Below are 18,779 nucleotides of genomic sequence, written 5' to 3' on the forward strand. Positions count from 1 at the left end.
ACCCTCATTATAGAGGAGAAAACCGAGGCTCAGAGATGCTAAGCTACTTGGCCAAGGTCACACAGCCGGCAGGATTCTGAGTGAAGATTTGAACACAGAAGATCTGACCTCTGTGTGCCTGGCTCTTATATATGGGTGCTGGGGACCCAAATTCTTCCTCATGGGCTCTCTCTCTCTTAGGGTGAACTCATACTTCTTCACACCAATAAATGACAGAGTGGAAATATGGAAAAGAGAACGATTCTCAAACCTCACTTACATCAACAGCTCACCTTTGCTCCCTCCCACACATACAGGACACGAGTGATGCCTACAGGTGTCAGCTATCTCCTGCCACCGCCTCTGCTCAGGCAGGGATGCTAAGTAAGGCAGTAAGAGAAGGGAATGGGGGAAAGGGGCGGGTGGGAGGCCGGGGAGATGCTCAGTGCGGAAAGGGCCTGCTATGTAAGCGTGAGGAGTGCAGTATGAGTCCCCAGTACCCATGTAAAAGGCAGGCAGCAGTGTGCTCCTGTGAGCTCACTGCTGAGGAGGAGACGTGCACCCCCGAAGGTCACTAGCCAGCTGACTAGCTCTATCGGTTAGCTCTAGATCTCAGCATACAAGGTGGGGAGGGCAGTGAGTTGGCTCAGAGAGTGATGCTACAAAGAAGCCTGAAAACCTGTGTCTGAGACCTGGAAGCCATGATAGAAGGAGAGAGCTGACTCTCAGACATGACCATGTTCCTCCCATGTGTACGCCACAACACATCGCACATACCACACACATGCCACGCACGTAATAAGATTAGAGGGCTGGAGAGTTAAAAAAGTTTTGCTTGCAGAGGACGAGCACCCATTCCCCATGCCTGGCAGCTTCAGCCACCAGTATCTCCAGCTCCGGGCATCCCAAACTTCTCTTCTAGCCTCCAGAAGTATGCGTGAGCACGTGCACACACATGTACACAGAAGTAAATCTTTTTAAAAAATTAAGGCGGTGAGTTATTGAGAAGAATGTGACGGTGTCCTCTCGCCTCTACTAGCAGGAGCACAGGTATGCACATGTATCTGAATGCACACCCCCCCACATCCATACCACCCCCACCCTCCAAAGAGAAGGGGAGAGAAGAAGAGAGGAGGAGGAAGAGTGGGAGCACTAACAGACCGAGGAGCCAGGCCCCGGTGAGCAAAGCCTGGGCTCCATGCTCGTGACAGGAATCCTAAGGGTCACTGGGTGCTAGGATAATGGTCCACGGGGCCCAGTGCTCTGTGGACAAATAAGCCCTTCCTCATGCAACACTGAGGAACAACCTTTGGGGCACTGAGATTCAAGCTGAGCCCTGGGCCTAGGTTAGGCTTCCAAAAGAAGTGTTCTCTGTGAGCAGAGTGACTCAAGCCTGTGCCGTCTCCCTGGTGACAAGAACGCAGCAGCAACCCTCCTGCAAAGCAAATACCCAGAACGCTCTGCTCTGTGCAGGAAATCAATGAACCTGGTCAGGCATTTCAGCTTTAATTACCTGGGTTGCTGTCAACAACCGAGAGCCCAGTGAAAACAAACCACTGCCGTGCTATGTGAAGGGCCCTGACATAGAACTCTCTAGTGTCGAAATACAGCTCTTTTTCGTTTTTTTTTTTTTTTTTTTTTTTTTTTTTTTTTTAATTCAAGGATATGAGGCAAGACAGAGAAAAGCAGAGGAAGAGAACGGAGGTGTCTGATGCTGTGGGCCACTCTGCAAGTATGACTCATGTCCCTGAGGGACAGGAGGTGGAACTGGGGTCAGCAGGGACGGAACCTGCTCATGTAGAAGTAGATGGGCCTCTTGCCTCTTTAACCGTGCTGTGGTCAGAGCTACGTTCAGGAACCGCCTGACCTAGGTCCTTTTCTAACTTTCTAGGTGACCTTGGGCTGTTTAAGAAGTGCTCCGGCCCTAACGCCCACATCATAGTACCTGTGTCCAAGGGTGTGAGGATTACAGGAGATAATCCACATGGAGGTTTGGTGCAGGCCCAGCATTCAGGGGGCGCTCTGTGTGCTGAGGTTATGACCCATCTGGGTCCAGATAGGGTCCTAGACACTCACTGTTCTACTTGCCACTTCCAAATTCCCACCTTAATCTCTTTGCTGATCTCCCCCACCCACCTACCCCCGTCAACTCACTGAGCTCTGGCTCCTTCTTCTGCCATGTTTAATCCTGCTGTCAACTCCAAGGTACCAGTAGAGAATCCAAGGATGGAAGGGTTGAACTTCTTCAGTATGTCTTTGAAGAGGGATGAAGTAGAGAACACGGGTGAAAGGAACTGGGGTGGGCATGTAGTTTGGAGGCACAGGTGTGTGGCAGAGGGGTCCTTATCTCTCTGGGGCTGGCTGAGTTCCTCCCCTGCAGATGGCTCCCTCTTTCCCCCATTCTAGGCACAAGGCCCTGGCCTTGGCGAGTGTTATGACGGTTGTGGTTCCTGGTGTGGTACTTACTGGGAAGTGTGGTATGGGTGTCCAACGTCCCATCTCCTCCAATGCTGGGGAAGAGAAAGGAACTTTGTCTAAGTCACGCTGACCTACTGCCTCCTAAGCTGTCACAGGCAGGAGTCAGGCCAGGGAGATTCTACCTGGGGGCTTTGCTCAGGCCACCCTCAGGCCTAACATAAGCGTCACAGGGTCTCCTTGGATATCAGAGGTGGACCATGGGGACCTAGGCTTACCCCTGAGCATGTGATGGGGAGCCCACTGCCTACACCTCTTTTTGTTTGTTTTGTTGTTTTTCAAGACAGGGTTTCGCTGTGTAGCCCTGGCTGTCCTGGAATTCTCTCTATAAACCAGGCTGGCCTGGAACTCAGAGATCTGCCTGCCTCTGCTTCTGCCTTCCAAGTGCTGGGATTAAAGGTGTGCACCACCACTGCCCGGCTTCTTATGCCTCTTTAGGGGAATATTACCTACAGAGAGTGAGCCAAGAGCACTCTCACCTCCAAGATAGGCCCCTCCAGGGGGTGTTCTGGTTGTTGGTCTCACTTGGTCGAGCTCCCGTGGCTATCTGTGAAAAGCAAAGAAAGCTGTGGCACAGCTACAGGGCCTCTGGGCGTCCCGCCTGCCGCAGCCAGTACTCAGACTGGTCCTTTCTAGGCAAGCTACACGCTCTTCTCTGCTTGTACACGTCTGCAGCTGTCGCTCCTCTCCCAGACCTCTGCTGATTCTTTCTGACACTCTCCCCGTTCCCCAGCGAAGGTCCTTTCTCTTGCACTGTTCATCACATCCTTGGAGACAGTCACACGCCTGCAGGGGACAACACTGATGTCACACCCGACCTCATGGGGGGCCACATACATGTTCCCTTCCCGCCACCAGGAAGGACTCTACATCTCTTCCACCGTTTGCTTCTGACTCTGACACTTCCAGGGTCTAAAACGAAACACTGACTCCCATATGGATACCATAATCCAGCATCTACTTTCTTTTGTTTTGTTGTTTGTTTTTCAAGACAAGGTTTCTCTGTGTAGCCCTGGCTGTCCTGGAACTCTGCAGACCAAGCTGGCCTTGAACTCAGAGATCTACTTGCCTCTGCCGCCCAAGTGTCTCCTGAGTGCTGGGATTATAGGTGTGCACCACCACCTCCTGGCCTTTCCCACCTTTCAGACTGTGCAAAGCCTCAGATGGAGGAACACCAACCTGACACTCATTCCAAAGCCTGAGGGCCTTGAGCTGCTCTGCTGTCCTTGCCCTCCTCCCTTCTCCTTTCCTGGAGTGCTCAACCTCCTCCTCCCCAGCGCCAGGAACCTCTAGTTCATTCTCTTCCATCTTTGACCACCTCTCTCCCTGCTAGCCCCTCCATTTCAGGGTCGGAGGCAAACCCCTCTCCAGTGGGGACATCGTAATCTGCGGCCCACCTCCCTTTGCTGCTTCTGTCTTTCTAACGTCTTTTCTATGAAGATTTCTGGAGCTGCCATCTTTTATTTTTCTTAATTAAAAAAAAAAAAGACACATTCTTCTTTTGAAATATACCAAAGTAACACATGTTCACAGTAATCAGAGAGTTAAACAAAGATTAAAAAAAATAAACGGGGGCTGGAGAGATGGCTCAGCAGTTAGGAGCATTGGGGCTGCTCTTCCAGAGGACCCAGGTTCAATTTCCAGCACCCACATGGCAGTTCAGAACTGTGTACCTCCAATTCCTGGGGATATAACACCCAAACACTGGCAAAACAGCACTGAAAACAAAATAATAAACAAAAAAACTCTAAAAGATGAAATAAAATAACTTAGTCTCACCACAGGAGCCTTGTCCCAAGGCTGGGGTGCAACTCAGCTATGTTGTGCCTGCTATACTAGGATTGGTTCTCAGGATGGCATAAAACTGGGTTTGGTGTTATATGCCCATAACCCCAGCACCCTGGAGTTGGAGGCAGGAGGATTAGGAGTTTAAGGTCACCCTCAGGAAGTCTGAGGCTAGCCTGAGCTCTTCTCTCAAATTAAACAATAACCATTGCCCCAGCTGGTCCTAGTAGCGTATGCCTGTAATACCAGTACTTGAGAAGCTAAGGCTTGCTGGGAGATTAAGGCTGGCCTGGGTTGGCTACAGAGCCAGTCAGAGCCAGTCAGGACTATTTATTGAGACCCATCCCCACAGCTCACAAAATGAAATGGAAAGAATCGTGGTCCTGACAGTCTGCGGCATGTACTACATCATCTATTTCCCCTGCTTCCATGCCCTCGCCCTGCCGGGGTGAAGTCATGGTTGCTGGGGCCTGGTGAGCACCCTTCACTACTTTCCCATGTCCACACCGCAATTAAAATGCCTTCACTTCCGCGTGGGGTGGTTTCGTTTCCACAGGAATGGACATGCATTTTCAGAGTCCTCTATGTCACCTCTTCACTCATGATTCTCCTCCCCCGTCAGTTTCTTGCTCTCTTCGCCAGAGGGCTATGACTGCTTCACTCTTCCTTTTAGAATTGCTGAGAGAGCGTGGTGCACACAGCAACAGCTAAACAGTGGTCTACTGCAACTGTGCCAGGACCAAGTTGGGGTTCCCTCTGTCCCTAAGGAGCATGTCCTTAGGTGGGGTCAGGGGCTCTGGGCAATGTGTAAGCAGTATCTTTTACTCTTAGGACTGGGTGGATGGTATTGAGTTCAGGCAGGTTTGGACATGTGTATAATACTGACAAGATGTCAGGGAGCAGTGGGGAGGGGAGGGGATGGAGGCCTTGTGCACAGGGGTGAAGTTTAAGTAGGACTAAGGAAGGTGGGGGACGGGATACGCGCTTCATGCCTGGTAGGCACTCCCTGCTGAATGCAGAGCTGGTGCTGAAGGAGGAGGAGCTGACTGTACAGCCAGGCTCAACTCCTTGGGGCCTATCCTGCCCCACGGTTCAGTACTCACAGTGAGAGCGTCACCCAGTGCTGCCACCACCTTGATGTCTGCTGGCCGGAGCTTGTGGGCTAGGAGAGGCAGGCAAGAGGTGAGCTGGCGGCTGACAGCCTTTTACACTGAGTCTGCTCCACCCCACAGGTCCCTCCGTTGCCTGTTTCCAGCCGAAGGTTTACCGGTGCTGCCTCATCTATTCATTCAGAACAAGAAGGCTCTGAAGGGCATGGGCTTGATGGCTACCATCCAGTTCCCTATGGGTGGTCCAGCAGCGTTCCAGTGTGGATCACACAGAATAGGCAGCTTGGACCACAGCCCTGGCTGCACCCGTCTCACCCATCAGGGAGGACTGAGGAGTTGTGTAGAAACTCCAGAGGGACAGAAGCATTCCCGAGGGGAGAGGTTCAGCGGCAGCAGATCAGCTTCTCAGGGCCTCCAGGCACTGAGCTTCACCACGGAATGGAACCAGCAGAGTCCACTCGCTGCTCTAGAGTGCACCTACAGGCCTCTCACCTGATGTGGTATTTTGCGGGGCCCTTCGGTGGAGTCGGTGTGGTGGTCCCACTTACCTGAGGTGGGCACACTGCTGGAAGGACTCTGCTCTGTGCACAGAAAGTCACTGCCCCAGTTCTAAGTCAGGAGGAAGAACGACACAGGACCATCACTTACATGCAGGTGAGGTAGACCCAAAGAGTCAGCCAGGGACCCTAGAAATACACACTAGAGGGCCTCTAAGAAGGGGGAGGAGAAGAGTTAGCAGTAGGTGTAAAGATAGGAGATTAGAAGAAGTGGGCTTCTGCTTGCATACACATACATACACACATACACACGCATACACACACAAATACACATAGACACACACACACACACATACCACACACACACACCAGCTCAGCCTTTCCCTTCCTCACTTATCTACATTTGAATGGAGCCAACAGCTTCAAAGTAGGGGAGAAAACAGTGAATTCACACAAGCAGTTCTGCAAAGGACACAGATTTACACATCCAACAGGAGAGATTTTAGATGTCTAACGTGAGTGCCTTGGTGGGTGTTATTAACATTAAGCTGATTGACATTAATTACGATGCTAGAGCCTAAACAACTACCCGTTAAAATATTTTTAGGAAAATATTGAAGTTTTGTAATTGTGAAGCTCCTGGCTTCTGCGCCTCTTCCTCGTGCAGCTGTGTCTCCTTCTGCCTATTTAACCCAGAGCCATCGACCCCTCCTATGTGCAGAAACGAACACCTGCCCCTCTTGGTGGCTCCTCTTGTCCTTGCCGCTAACACAGAGTGGATTTTCCAGGTGCCTCCGCCATACTGAGTGTGGCGGGAGGGGGAAGGCACAGAAACGGCAATCCAAGGAGACTGCTGGAACACTGATGTTCTCCACATATGTGCACAATTGGTGTGCAGTAGCACCTCTCCACAGAAGTTTGACTGATTTTTATCGAAGCGTGAGTGACTGCCCAAGCCTTGGAAAGGTCATCTGAAGAGAAGCCTGCTGAAGACATCCCCCCTCAGCCACCGAGGAGAAACTGTCAGTCGAAACACAACTTTCACCTCAAAGGAAGGGAGGCTAACTGTCAATCAAAACACAACTCTTGCCTCAGAGGGAGGAAGTTGATTTTTCAGAAGAAGAGAGAGAGAAGAGAGTGACCATGGCCCAGGAACATAGATTTAGGTTGCCTCAAATAACATGTTCCAATGTAGAAATGGTTCTGTGAAGTTTTTATAGTCTCAGAACAAAAGAGGTACATTGATGGAAACGTCAGATGTCTGAGTTACAGCGAGGAAGGAAAGTGTCCTCTCAGATGCTACCTGATGACATTTTTAGCTTTGGTGCTCATGAAAGCAAGTGGTCCACCTGTTCAATCACTGTATTTTTTTTTTAAGTTTCCCCTGATAATCACAAGGATTTAGGTTGAGCACAGAATTAGACAATGAATAGCTACTAAGGGGACTAAAAAAAAAAAAAAAAAAAAAAGCACAAGACGAATTGGCTCTGGATCCACAACATTCTAACTTTCTACACTCATGAAATTTGGACCGACCTTAAAGAATCTTTAACATAAGTGTGGCTTTCATGTGGGTATGTGGGTGGCTGGGTGGGGCTTTGACGATCGGTCTCCTAACCATTTGCTTAGTCCAGTAGATCAGTTTATTCCAGGGGCCTGCTCAACAGGTCACAGTGATTTTGCCCGGCTGGTGAGATCTTTTATGGAAGCTGACAACAGGCAGGCAGGAACACTGTGCTTTGGAAAAGCAAGTTCTAGAGCCATAGAGATCTTGCACCACAGAGATCTCTGATAGTTAAGCATGTTCTATGTGGGTTGAACATACAGATCAGACCTGGGCGTGCACACCTGTCACAGAGTAGAGGACACCAGGCTGTGACCTCACCAGGGCTTCCCAGGGTCCTGCCACTTTGCTCTGTGTACACCAAGTAGGTCCAGAATAACCCCCAGGACCCCGCCTTTGTAAAAAAAAAAAAAAAAAGGTGGTGTTGATATTGCCTACTTTAAAACACCTACCCTTCTAGCCTGAGTTTTAAAGTCTGCCAAGAGTGGGAGAAAAGATCCCTGAGAAGGAAGATCCAGGAGAACAGGCCCAGCCCCACTCTTCACCACTGCCAATCCAGCACTCAGCAGGGTGCTGCTCCTCTTAGTATCCAATAAGGAAGGGGGAATGGACAGACGAATGGCTGGCTGATGAGACTTCTCAGTCACATAGGAGTTCGGTCACTGGTTCAAGCAGGGCCTGACCCCTTTGGGTTACCAAGATGGCATAGCTCCCAGCCGCCCTTGTAATAGTACGGTACACTTCCTTGGCACTCCCACACGGGCTACTCTCAGTGCTTCCGCTGGCTTATGAAAGGTCTTTCTTCTAGGTGTAGCCGTTTCTGCCTCTAATCCCAGCATTTAGGAGGCCGAGGCAGGAGGATCACTGTGAACTAGAGACCAGGCTATAACACGGTGATAGCATATTTCAAAAACCAAACAAAGACTTAAACAAAAGCTAGGTGTGGTGGTACACACCGGAAATCCCAGCACCTGGGAGGTGGAGGCAAGAGAATCAGGGGTTCAAGGTCATCCTTGGCCACGTAACAAGTTTTAGGTCTGCCTGGACTACATGCAACACTATCTCAAAAAGCACTCACTGACGTCTGCCAGTCTCTTAAAGACCACATCCTCCCATGGCTTCCCTTCACTCTCCAGCTGAAACCTAACCTCCATTCCTGGGCATGCAGGCTGTGGGTGTCCTGGCCCTGAGCACTGCTTTCATCTCATCTCCCACAGTCTTCACTCATCACCTCCCATGCCCTGACTCCAGCCTCTCTGACCTTCTCCCCCCTCACTTACACTCAGCTTCACCTTCTTCCCCCAGGGTCTATGCTCTCTGATCCTTTCGCTTGGACTTTTCTGGCTCTCCAAGCAGGTGGCATCTTTTTATCCTGCATGTTCAAATCTCCCCTTCTCAGATAGGCTAAGCAGCTACGGTGCACCAGAATTGGCCACCGTTCCCCTGGCTTATTATGCTTTGTTCTATCTCCCTTCACTGAGCAAAGGCTGTCCCTATCCCAAGTGATCGTTTTAGCTATGTCCTAGATGCCTCAACTCAGCAGATGGGTCTCCCATCTGTTCGGTCTACTCTAACTCCCTGAAAAAGTGTGTAACACATATTAGATGCTTAATAAACAGTTGTGAACTCCCCACTGGGCTCTAACTACCCAGGTCAGGTCCACAACAAATGCTCTGAATCCCTACCAGCCCTCAGCACAAATATGAAATGTTTGAGTCTCTGTCCCATTGGACCAGGCCTAGGTCCTTCAAGGTGTGGTATGGTCCAGGATCTGGCAAACCATCTTTGGAGTGTCAATCCTTAAAGCCACAGGGTCCTGAAAGCTCAGAGCAGGACTGAATGATTTGCACCTAGTAAGGATGGGTCTGGTGTGGATGTGCGTCAGCTTCCTTTTGGGGCCGCACCCCTGGCACAGAGATTCCTTCCCGCTGAGTTTAGGTTTCCATCTTCAGGAAGTTGATGGCACTTCACATTCCCTGTCCTACCCCCAACACTAATATTCACCTCCTGGTACCCCCCACCCCACCCCACTGTCCAACTCTGCAAGGCTGAGCCACTTATAAAAAAACAATGTTGCAGAGCCCTGGACAGCAAAGGTCAGCGCACACTGATCGCTGGCACTTCCTCCTCTTGGCCGCTGACGTCAGGTAGGCAACTTGAGAACAAGTCAGGACTATCCTGGGGCTTTGGTTCTGGACCCTTTTTTTTGTACATTCCAATGCCCAGTATGTAAGACGGGTATATTTGTGTTTGAACTAACAGTGAAATCTGCACCACGCCCCAAGTCCCTGGCAGGTGGGACTGACTTGAGTCTAAGAGACACAGGCATGAGTCATAGCTTACCTCAATGGCTGGCTTGGTAGGGTACGTGTAGTTACTGTTCCGGAAGGTTCTCAGGAAGGGCTCGTCCTAGGAGGAAAGATAAATTACACTGAGGTTATCTAACAGCACGAAGGCTGCATGTGAGCTAACCAGCCTGCCTTCTAGGTTTATTTGTCAGGGTTCTGCATCCAAGTGGAAAGGGCTGCACAGACAGACTTCAGTCTTTCCCGGAAGAGATTTTGTAAATGCTTATTAACTAGGGAGGCACAAATAAAAGGCTTAGAGAAAGCCCTACACCTCCTGCCGCCTGGCCTCCATGAGCTCATGTAGTCTGTAGCAATTACACATCTCTACAGCTCTCTCTCAGGCTTACCAATTTTCTTTGTGTGTGTGTGTTTTTTTTTTTTTTAAATCTGGCCAAAGAATCACATTTCAGTGTTTTTCTTTCAGAAGAAGGATTAAGATTACTGATGTAGTCTATTATCTGTCCTGTTTTTTTCTTCCTTGTGCTGTGTGCTGCCCCCTTGACGAACCTGCTTGCCAGGCTCTCCTCACCTATCTGCTGTACAATCAGTGCTGATCCAAGCCCTGTCAACACTCCCAGTCCACCCGGTTGCAGGTGACGGGTTAATCAAAGAAGGGAGGAGGAAGCTTTGAAGGAGAACCAGGGGAAAGGACAGGGGAGGGGAAGAAAAACACACACAAAATGGCGTGAAGCGAGGTCAACTTGAGGTCTGGACCAGAAAATAGTGGGGTAGACCCAGGGCTAGGGGCACTCGGGGAACACGCTTGTGGAGTAGAAAGACCAAGGCTGGAAAAAAATGGGAAGAGGTGCAGGGAGATGAGAAGGGGAAGCCAGTTGGTTGGAAAAGATGTCTTTAGAGATCAGCTCCAGGTGGTTGTAAACTAACTCTCCACGGTAAACTCAGCTGGAGAAGGTTTTATTTTGGCTCAGGGAGGAGGCGAAGGAGGGGAGAAGGAGAGAGAGGGAGGGGAGGAGGAGGAAGAGAAGGAGGGAAGAGGAGGAGAGAGGGAGGAGGAAGAGGAGGGTTAAAATGTTGGGCCCTCTTTCCCCTTCCCTTCTCAGTGTCAGCACTCCCATCTGAAACAGAGGCCAGCCACACTCAGGTGGTGGCTGACAGACCAGTGCAAGGCAGACAAGCCTGTGGTGGCACGCAGCGTAGTTAATTAGGCCGTTTCCAATCAGTGTCATCTGCATGCCAACAGTCACCCAGGAGGGCAGCCTGGGTGCCTTCTGCAGAAGACAGACCTGGACCCGTGTCCAGTTCCTGTGCCCACAGCAGTACTGAGATGAAGGCAGCAGATCTGTCCCTTTAGGCACAAGGGAGGACACGAGATCCTCCTAAGCAATGGAAGAGCTACAGACCCAGGAGTGTGGAATTTGCCGACGGACACAAGACTTGGGGACCACTCGGGACAAGACTGAGCGTGGGTGCTAATTATGAGTCTCCCTCCACAGAGAAGCCCTGGCTGGAGCTGGGACCAGTGAGGCCAGCACAAGAGAGAGCAGAAAACACAGACCATTTTTACCTTGCTGGAAGAGCTAGGAATCACATAACTATTTATCTGACCATAGGATCCATTAGTTGGGGGAGAGGTGAGAGTGCCGAAGGGATAAGAGGAGAGAGAGAGAGAGAGAGAGACCTTGGAATTCTGCCTGCCTTTCTTGGCTCTCCATCCCTTGGTGCACGTGAGTCAGACTGGTTTAAAGGCCTAGGGTGGAGCTGATTTCATGAGAGATTCCTGGCTGCTAGCCTGAGCAGGTAGAAAGGATGCTGCCTGGTTGCCATGGGCTGCCATGGAGGCAGAGTCCAAACGAGAGCCAGAAGTTGAGTCAGCGGCCAGCGAACTAGGCTGCTGCACAGCTAGATAAAAGACAGTTCTGCGGAGAAGGGAGGGGGCTTTTCTGCTGGGCTCTGTAGACATTGAATTCTCCTACCTCCCTTTTTTGGTAGGAGCAGCAATTTTATACCATATGTAGCTTCCAAGGGGAAGTGTGTTTTAAGGGTTTGGAAATATAGGGTTGGTGTCTGGGAAAGGAAGAATGGTGGTGAGAGACTAAGGAAGCTGTTGCTATGAAGTTCGGGGGTGGGGGGCTCTAGAAATAGATCAACCTCGGTGAGAGGATGCACACACACTCGGAGAAGACAGTAAGACTGAGGCAGGAAAGTCGGAGAGGAGCGTCATTTTTAGGGTTAGACATAGGGATGCCATTAAGAGGTAGGAAGGGAGGCAGCCAGATGAGACAGAATAAAATGAAGGTGCCTAAGGCTTTCCAAATCCAAGAAGGGGCAGATTCCAGCCAAGGAAGAGCAAGTTGACTGTGACAAAGGTCGAGAAGAAAAAAAGCTGAAAGAAGACAGAGCTCATTTTCCAGATGGCTCAGCTCTGGAGTCAGGGAAAGAACTGGTCGGGGAGACAGTTAATGCAGGCAGGGAGAACAGTCCACAGAGCTAATCAAGACTCAGCTGTACATAATTCAGCCAACCTGTGAATACATCCCAAAGCCAGGGTGCGCTGTGAAGTCCCCCTTCCTGGGACAGCAGAATGTGGTAGCAGTGAGGCTGGGGGCTGGGGAAGGGAAGGGTACTGGAAGTACTCACTCTCAGCTTGCTGCCTTGCCCTGCTTCCCCCCCCCCCCGCCTCCACCCCACCCCCATCCTGCTTGGTGCTTCTATGTTTAGACACAGCCTGGATGGAAATATGCACTGCCTGGGCCCTGTCAGCTCGCAGAGACACGGCGGACTTCTGTATGGCTCTGAGGCACAGGGCAGGGAGCAGATGGCACCTGAGATGCTGTGCAGTGAAGCTGGGCTAGCCAACAGATGGACCCTTTTGGAATGAGCTCCAGGGTTGCTTAGTAACAGCTTCTCCTGGACTGGGCTTTTACAGGCTCTAGGAATCTGGATCTCTCCCCTCACCTTATCGCTAGTTAGGTCAGGCTCTGTCCAGAATGGAGGAGATAAGCTTGAGGTTCGAGGTAGAACATCACCCCTTTGAGGGTTCCCTGCCTGAACTGGGACAAAGAGGGGCATACTTTGCCTTGGGGCTCACACAGAAGGAACTTTCCTGGACCCAGGATGCGTCCTCAGTTTGGCAAACAATATGTTTGTTGGGAGGAAGAGCTCATGATGGCTGAGGGTTGGACACTGGAGGGGACTCTTGTGGTTGGTATTCAGTATGGCTCTACTGATCGTACTGAGATACTCAATTATAGGCCGGGGAGATGGCTCAGTTGGCAAAGTCTTTGCCACATGAGTATGAGGACCTGAATTTGAACCCCCAGAGCCTATCCAAGAAGCCAGATGTGGAAATGTGAGTCTGTACTCCTAAAGCCAGGGAGGTGGAAACAGGAGTATTCATGGGACTTACTATATCAACCTCTGGCCTCCGTGTGTGCATGTACACAGACATACATACAAGGGTGCCCAAAGAAAAGGGAAGCGAAATGATGGTGTGATCATTGATTTAAGTCCTCGGATGCTCCTTACTGCCCAGGTTGTCCAGGCCCCTCCCTTAACACCCCTGGGCAGCCTGGGGAAGGGGCAGTGAGTATGCTTACACATGGCATCGAGGAGCATCCCCCAAACCCTTTTTCTTCCCAGCATCTGATCAACTGTTGGGACTCATGCACCCATGCACACTGAGAGTCACTCTCTTTGCTTGGAGCACCAGATCCAGCCACAGAACCCATTGGTCTTCTCCCTTCTTCCTGCCAATCTGGCCCACAGTATAACAGATTGAGCCAGGCACTAAAGGCTGAGATGAAAACACAGCTGACAAGGAGCATGGAGCAGGGTAGGGGTTCCCCTTTTCTTGGGCTCCCCAGCAGTTATCCCAGGGGAGCTGGGAGCCTAGGCTGAGGCTGCTGTGCCTGGTAGGGAGGGTGGGAGAGGCTGGTGGCTGCCTGACCCAGGCTGGAAACCCAGCCTCCCAGATTAGGTCAGGCGCTCTGCTTTTATGGCCACTAAGGGCTCTCTAGCCTTGGCCTTATTTGGTTAAAAAGCCATAAGACAAGATCAGAAACAGGAGCTGAAGGCAATGGGAACGTGAACCTGCCCCCAGGCCTGAAGTCACATCTCTAGCATATTCCTCCTTAAAAGGAGCCCTGAGCAGTCCCTTATGCCAGTTCAGGCTGGCACACTCAAGCTCTCCCTGACGATAGCTTGGGCTCTCCCTTTGTGGCTTCCATCGTTGGCCACACACCCACTGGGGAAAATACCCAGCGCAGGCTCTGGGTTCTCAGGTCCCTCTCTTGGCCCTCCCACCCCTATCTAGCCACTCCCATCTGCTCCACACTTTCTTGCTCTCCTGGCTTCTGTTGCCCAGGCTCCTTTCTGTGTGGACCCACCTTTATCACCCATCTCCAAGGAAGCATTTCCCTTTCCCCCTCCTCTAAGCCCATCTCTCCTAGGGGCTGAGCAAGCCCAACTGGAGGAAGAGGAAGAAGAGGAGGAAGAGGAGGAGGATAAGGACAGGCAAAGCAGTTCCTCCCTTATTACCTGGGTTGGGCAGGCCATGGCTATGAATGCTTTCAGGTCCAAAGTATCCGTTTTCTTTCCCAGAGGCTCAAGCTGATCAGGGAAGAAAAGAAAAACGCACCAAGCATGTTTGTTTCTGTTGAACACTCCTGGCAGCCTCCTGCAGCAGGAAGGCTCAGAACATTTTGGGGTCTTGGCTTTGACTTCAGGATCTGTCAGATGTTGGCAGCAGGATCCAGAGCAAGTCAGTTAGCTTCTCTGGAAACTCAAACACTTTCTGTGGGGCTGTGCAGGGGCTAAAGGAGATCACATGGTTTCAACTGCTTAGCTTTCATAACGGTGTAAAGAAAGAAGGTTTAATAAATGAGGGTTTCCTGCTGGGGTGTGTGTGTGCTGTGTGCATGCACATTTATATGTGGGTAACCATGCTTATACGTGCCGATATGGAGGTCAGAGGTCAATGTCAAGGGTTTTTCGCTACCGCTCTCCACTTTATTTTTTGAGTAAGGGACTCTGACAAAACCTTGGGAGTGAGCGTGCTGTTCCAGCTAGACTGGCTGGCCAGCAAGCTCCTTGCATCTCTATCCCCCAGCACTGGAGTTATAGGCGTGCCCCCACACCTGCTTTTACTCTGAACTGAGGTTTACCCCTGAAGCTGTCTCCCCAGACCCCTGATAGGCTTTTGTGAAGACAGCCTCCCTCATCATGGCTGCCAAGCACAGAGGACAGCAGGCAGTGCAGCCTGGCCAGGTCCAGCTCCAGGCTTTCCTACGGCCACACTGTAGGCTTCTTCAGCTGTGCCAGCTGCCGATCCTCTGGATCTGCCCCACATTTTGTAGGGCAGGTGCTTTGCACTAGGCTAGCCTACCAGAAGCGGTCTTTTATCTTACCATGTTGACCCAAAGGGCTCTTGAGAGTTGAGAGTGGAACTTCTGGTTTGGGAGGATGCAGTCTGGGGCAAAGAAGGATGTATCTGGTTGCCCATCCTGAAAGAGACAAATGGAAAAGGACCTTCCTGCAGGTCCTGTGGGGTTAGAGGCAGCCATAGGCTATGTGGTCCATGGGACTGAGTAGTGAGTAGTGTATCGGTTAATATTGACATCAACCTGACAGGATCTAGAATCCCTGGAGACACAAGCCTCTGGGCATGCTGATGAGGAACTTTCTAGATGAGGTCACTTGGGGATGCATTCCCGATTCTCTACTTCCTGACAGTGCAGGCAAGGTGACCAGCTGCCCAGCTCCTGACACCTTGCCTTCCCTGCCAGGATACATTGTGTCTTTTAGACCAAAACTAGTGAGCTAGAACAAATGCCCCCTTCCTTCCTTCAATGGCTTTTGTCAGGTGTTTTGTCACTAAGATGAGAAAAGTAACGAATACTAAAATAACAAGGTGTGGGGGTGGAGGTGGGGAAGGGGTGAGGGTGTGTGTGTGACAGAGGAAGGTGGGGAGTGGGAATTGGAGGATGGTGCACTTCCTTCCTAATTCTCATCCCCCGCATTTAGGTAGAGGGGATGGAGGAGGGCACCGAGCAACCCTGGCCAGAGCTGGCATCAGGCTAGCCAGGCATTTGACTCCAGCTCTTCTCTCTGCAGCACCTGGAGACCCGGCTCTGTTCTCCTTCTGGATGAGGTCTTGGGATAGAGGCCTTACCTACTCTGCCCCCAGAGTTCTTCACTGAGAGGCAGCGCCAGGCAAAGGGCACGGCCTGTAGGTGGGGACATAGTGCCTGAGCTCTCCCTTTATAACCGCTGGGGCCACATGTGAGAGAAGCCACAAGCTTTGCTTGTCTTTTCATACTATCTCTGATTTTAGGAAGGGTATGTCACATCTCTGTCCTTCTGTTCTGTGGGGTCACAGCATCCTCAAAGGCGGTTGTGGCAATCTTATCTGTGAGGCGCATAATGCCTGGGCTCAGGTGTTAAATGGTGCCTTGCCTGCCAGCGAAGGGCATCTGCAGAACTCCCTGTATCCTTCCAATGATACTATTTTCATGCTGCCGAGGTCCTCAGTTTCTCACCTTGATTGTTCTTTTGCAAGGATGCCCCTAGAAGTCCTTCCTCCAGAGCCCAAGGTGGAGGCAAGGGAGCTTACCTCTAGAACAGGGAGCCTGGTGTTGAGGAAAAAGGGCTGCAGTACCACAGAGAAGTCCTCCCGAGTGTCATAGCGGCCTGATTCAACCAGCTGGAGCATGCTACTCTGCAAACAACACACAAGCAGCAGCCTTGAGCACAGGGTAGGGTAAGGGCATGGTATCTCTGTCCCTATCCACTTGGACAGGAAATCTGACTCAGTCTTTTACATAATGTAAATGCTTTTGATAGCAAATCCCCTTTCAGAGAATTTGGAAATAGTTTTTTTTGTTGTTGTTGTTGTTGTTTAATTTTGTTTTAAACCTGCCATCTCTAAAGGGCTGGGAAGAAAGTCCCACGAGGAACAAAAGACAGAGAAGACACTCCAGAGCACACCAGGCTCCTAGCCTGCATTTCTTGTGGCCTGTGGGGACTGGTGTGAGAGTTGGGGGTAGGGGCAGGGCTATGGGGAGAGGCTGGCCTCCAGTGTGGCTTCATGTGGCATCCCAGGCCTACTGGCTAACAATGATAGCTGCCTTGTGCCCCGGCGAGGGCAGCATCTTAGCCACACCAGTGTTATCACCTTGGATGCCACTGGACTATTGACAACCAGAGAAACTGAGATCCTCTCTGCTAGGTGGAGCAAAGGGAGGGACACAAGATGGCTGATGTCTTGCTCTATTTCCTTCATGCCTCCCCTGCCTTGTGGGGGCTCTGGGCTGTAGCAGGAAGAACACAGGAGGAGGATGTGGAAGGGGGCTCCCCTCTGCCTTACCTGGTAGGATTGAGCAAAGGCCTCCAACCTGGCCAGCTCAGGGGAATTCTTCCCTGGGGTCAAAACACAGTTGCACAGGACACTGTACAAAGAAAGGGGAGGCAAGAAGATCCATAGCTCAAGCTCCATTCAGGGACTGCTTCTGGCTACCCAGAGCTGGGGGGTGGTAACAAGGTTCACTCAAGCCCTGATTTAGGAGCGTAGGCGCCTGGAGGTTCTGAGACACCTGTTCTAGGCACCAGAGAAAGTGACAAAAGAGAAGAATCTGAAGTCTGAATGGGTTCACATTAACAAGTACTAGGATTGGGTTTCAGAAGCTAGGCCCAAGTAAATGAATTCAGGCAATGAGAATGCAATGTTTAATTAAAACAAACAAACATCGATGCATCCTCTAGTACTGAAGCAGGCCAACCAGCGCTCTGATGCTCATATCTTGGGTTGCTCCTCCAAAACTATCTCAACCCCTTTCCTTTGATTATGAGTTAGTTACATTCATATATACTTAATATCAAGGGGAAAGTTAAAGATGACCTTTGACTTAAGGCTGGAGGTTACATTCCAATAAACTCATGGCAAGTTTGAAACACTGAATTAAAATTCATTTTCTGGGCTGGGGAGATGCCTCCCTGGTTCGAGTGTTTGCTGTGCAAGTGGGAAGGCCAGGGTTTGGGTTCCCAGAGTCCCCAGAAACGCCAGATGGGCGTAGCAGCCCACCTGTAATTACGGAAATGGAAACAGAGGATTGCTGGGGCAAGCTGCCTAGTGAGACTCGCCGTATCTGTGAGCTCTGGGGCTGACGGAGAGACACTGCCTCACGGAATGAGGTGGAAGAGCAATCAAGGATGGCTTCCCGGCACCAACTTCAGGCCTTCACAGGCACACACAGATGTGTGCATGTACGTCCACACGTGTGTACTCCCCCATACACACACACACACACACACACACGTGCATCACCTCTCCCAGAAATGAGGAGAAATCATTTGCTGTCCCTGCCAAATATTGTATCATAGCAGCCCCATACGCCAGAGTAAGCTGGCTGTTTCTCTTTGTGGTGGTGGCGGGGGGTGTGTGTGTGTGTGTGTCTTTCTTGGGGCAGCTTGCTGCTGCTTCCAGGGTCACTTGAGAGTGTGGGACTACATATCTCCAGTCCATGGAAAGACTAGAGTCTGAGTATGAGTGCATGTGGCTATTTCACTTTTGTAAAAGTCAGAATCCTAAGTCAAGGGCATCTGTCTTTCTGAGGCCTTCAGGACGGTGCCTGGGGCACAGTGAATTCTGTGAGATTTGCTAGGTCAATGGGTGAATGAAAAAGGTGTGAAGAATGAGGAATCACACACCTATGTGCCCAACACCCACTTAAAGCAGTAAAACGTGTATCCTTTCCCTCCCCCCTTACTCTCTTCTTCCTGACCTGGGTTGGTTGTTCTGACTCTTTCTCCACTGCAGTTTAACCACACACAAACATCACTGAAAAGTAGCCCTTTTCAGTTTGGGCTACTCAGTCTCTCAACAGTAGCCCTGGTAGCTCTTGCTATCATAGAAGTTTCTGCCTACCACCTGGGATATGGTAAAGGACAGGACCAAGGCCCCTGACCTTCAAGAACAGAATAATGCTAGCACAAGTCCTTGGATAAGTGGCTGAGACCCTGAGGGGTCACTGCTGAATGGGAAGGCCAGACCAGGGCTTAGGCTATC

The 18,779-nt window shown here is 50.8% G+C and overlaps 1 protein-coding gene and 1 long non-coding RNA gene across 3 annotated transcripts in view; one reads left to right on the forward strand and one right to left on the reverse strand.

Moving 5' to 3' along the window:
* Window positions 1-18,779, reverse strand: part of Plb1 (phospholipase B1) — a 137,415-nt gene that overhangs the window by 16,788 nt on the left and 101,848 nt on the right. For both annotated transcript variants that reach the window (XR_009584651.1, XM_060364727.1), the window contains exons 42-51: window positions 17,082-17,163; window positions 16,329-16,433; window positions 15,124-15,219; window positions 14,255-14,326; window positions 9,753-9,818; window positions 5,897-5,957; window positions 5,343-5,401; window positions 2,934-3,001; window positions 2,446-2,489; window positions 2,134-2,233 (exon numbers count right to left, since the gene is read on the reverse strand). Coding sequence is in view for 1 of the 2 variants with exons in the window: in XM_060364727.1 (XP_060220710.1) it covers window positions 2,134-2,233; window positions 2,446-2,489; window positions 2,934-3,001; window positions 5,343-5,401; window positions 5,897-5,957; window positions 9,753-9,818; window positions 14,255-14,326; window positions 15,124-15,219; window positions 16,329-16,433; window positions 17,082-17,163 (753 nt within the window). In the remaining variant the exon portion in view is untranslated. The remainder of the gene's footprint in view (window positions 1-2,133; window positions 2,234-2,445; window positions 2,490-2,933; window positions 3,002-5,342; window positions 5,402-5,896; window positions 5,958-9,752; window positions 9,819-14,254; window positions 14,327-15,123; window positions 15,220-16,328; window positions 16,434-17,081; window positions 17,164-18,779) is intronic.
* On the forward strand, window positions 1,464-7,319 carry LOC132646405 (uncharacterized). The gene is made up of 3 exons (XR_009584652.1): window positions 1,464-1,711; window positions 5,472-6,002; window positions 6,453-7,319. It is a non-coding gene; the product is annotated as an uncharacterized LOC132646405 (long non-coding RNA).

Source organism: Meriones unguiculatus, chromosome 1 (assembly GCF_030254825.1).
Source record: "Meriones unguiculatus strain TT.TT164.6M chromosome 1, Bangor_MerUng_6.1, whole genome shotgun sequence".
Classification (NCBI taxonomy): domain Eukaryota; kingdom Metazoa; phylum Chordata; class Mammalia; order Rodentia; family Muridae; genus Meriones; species Meriones unguiculatus.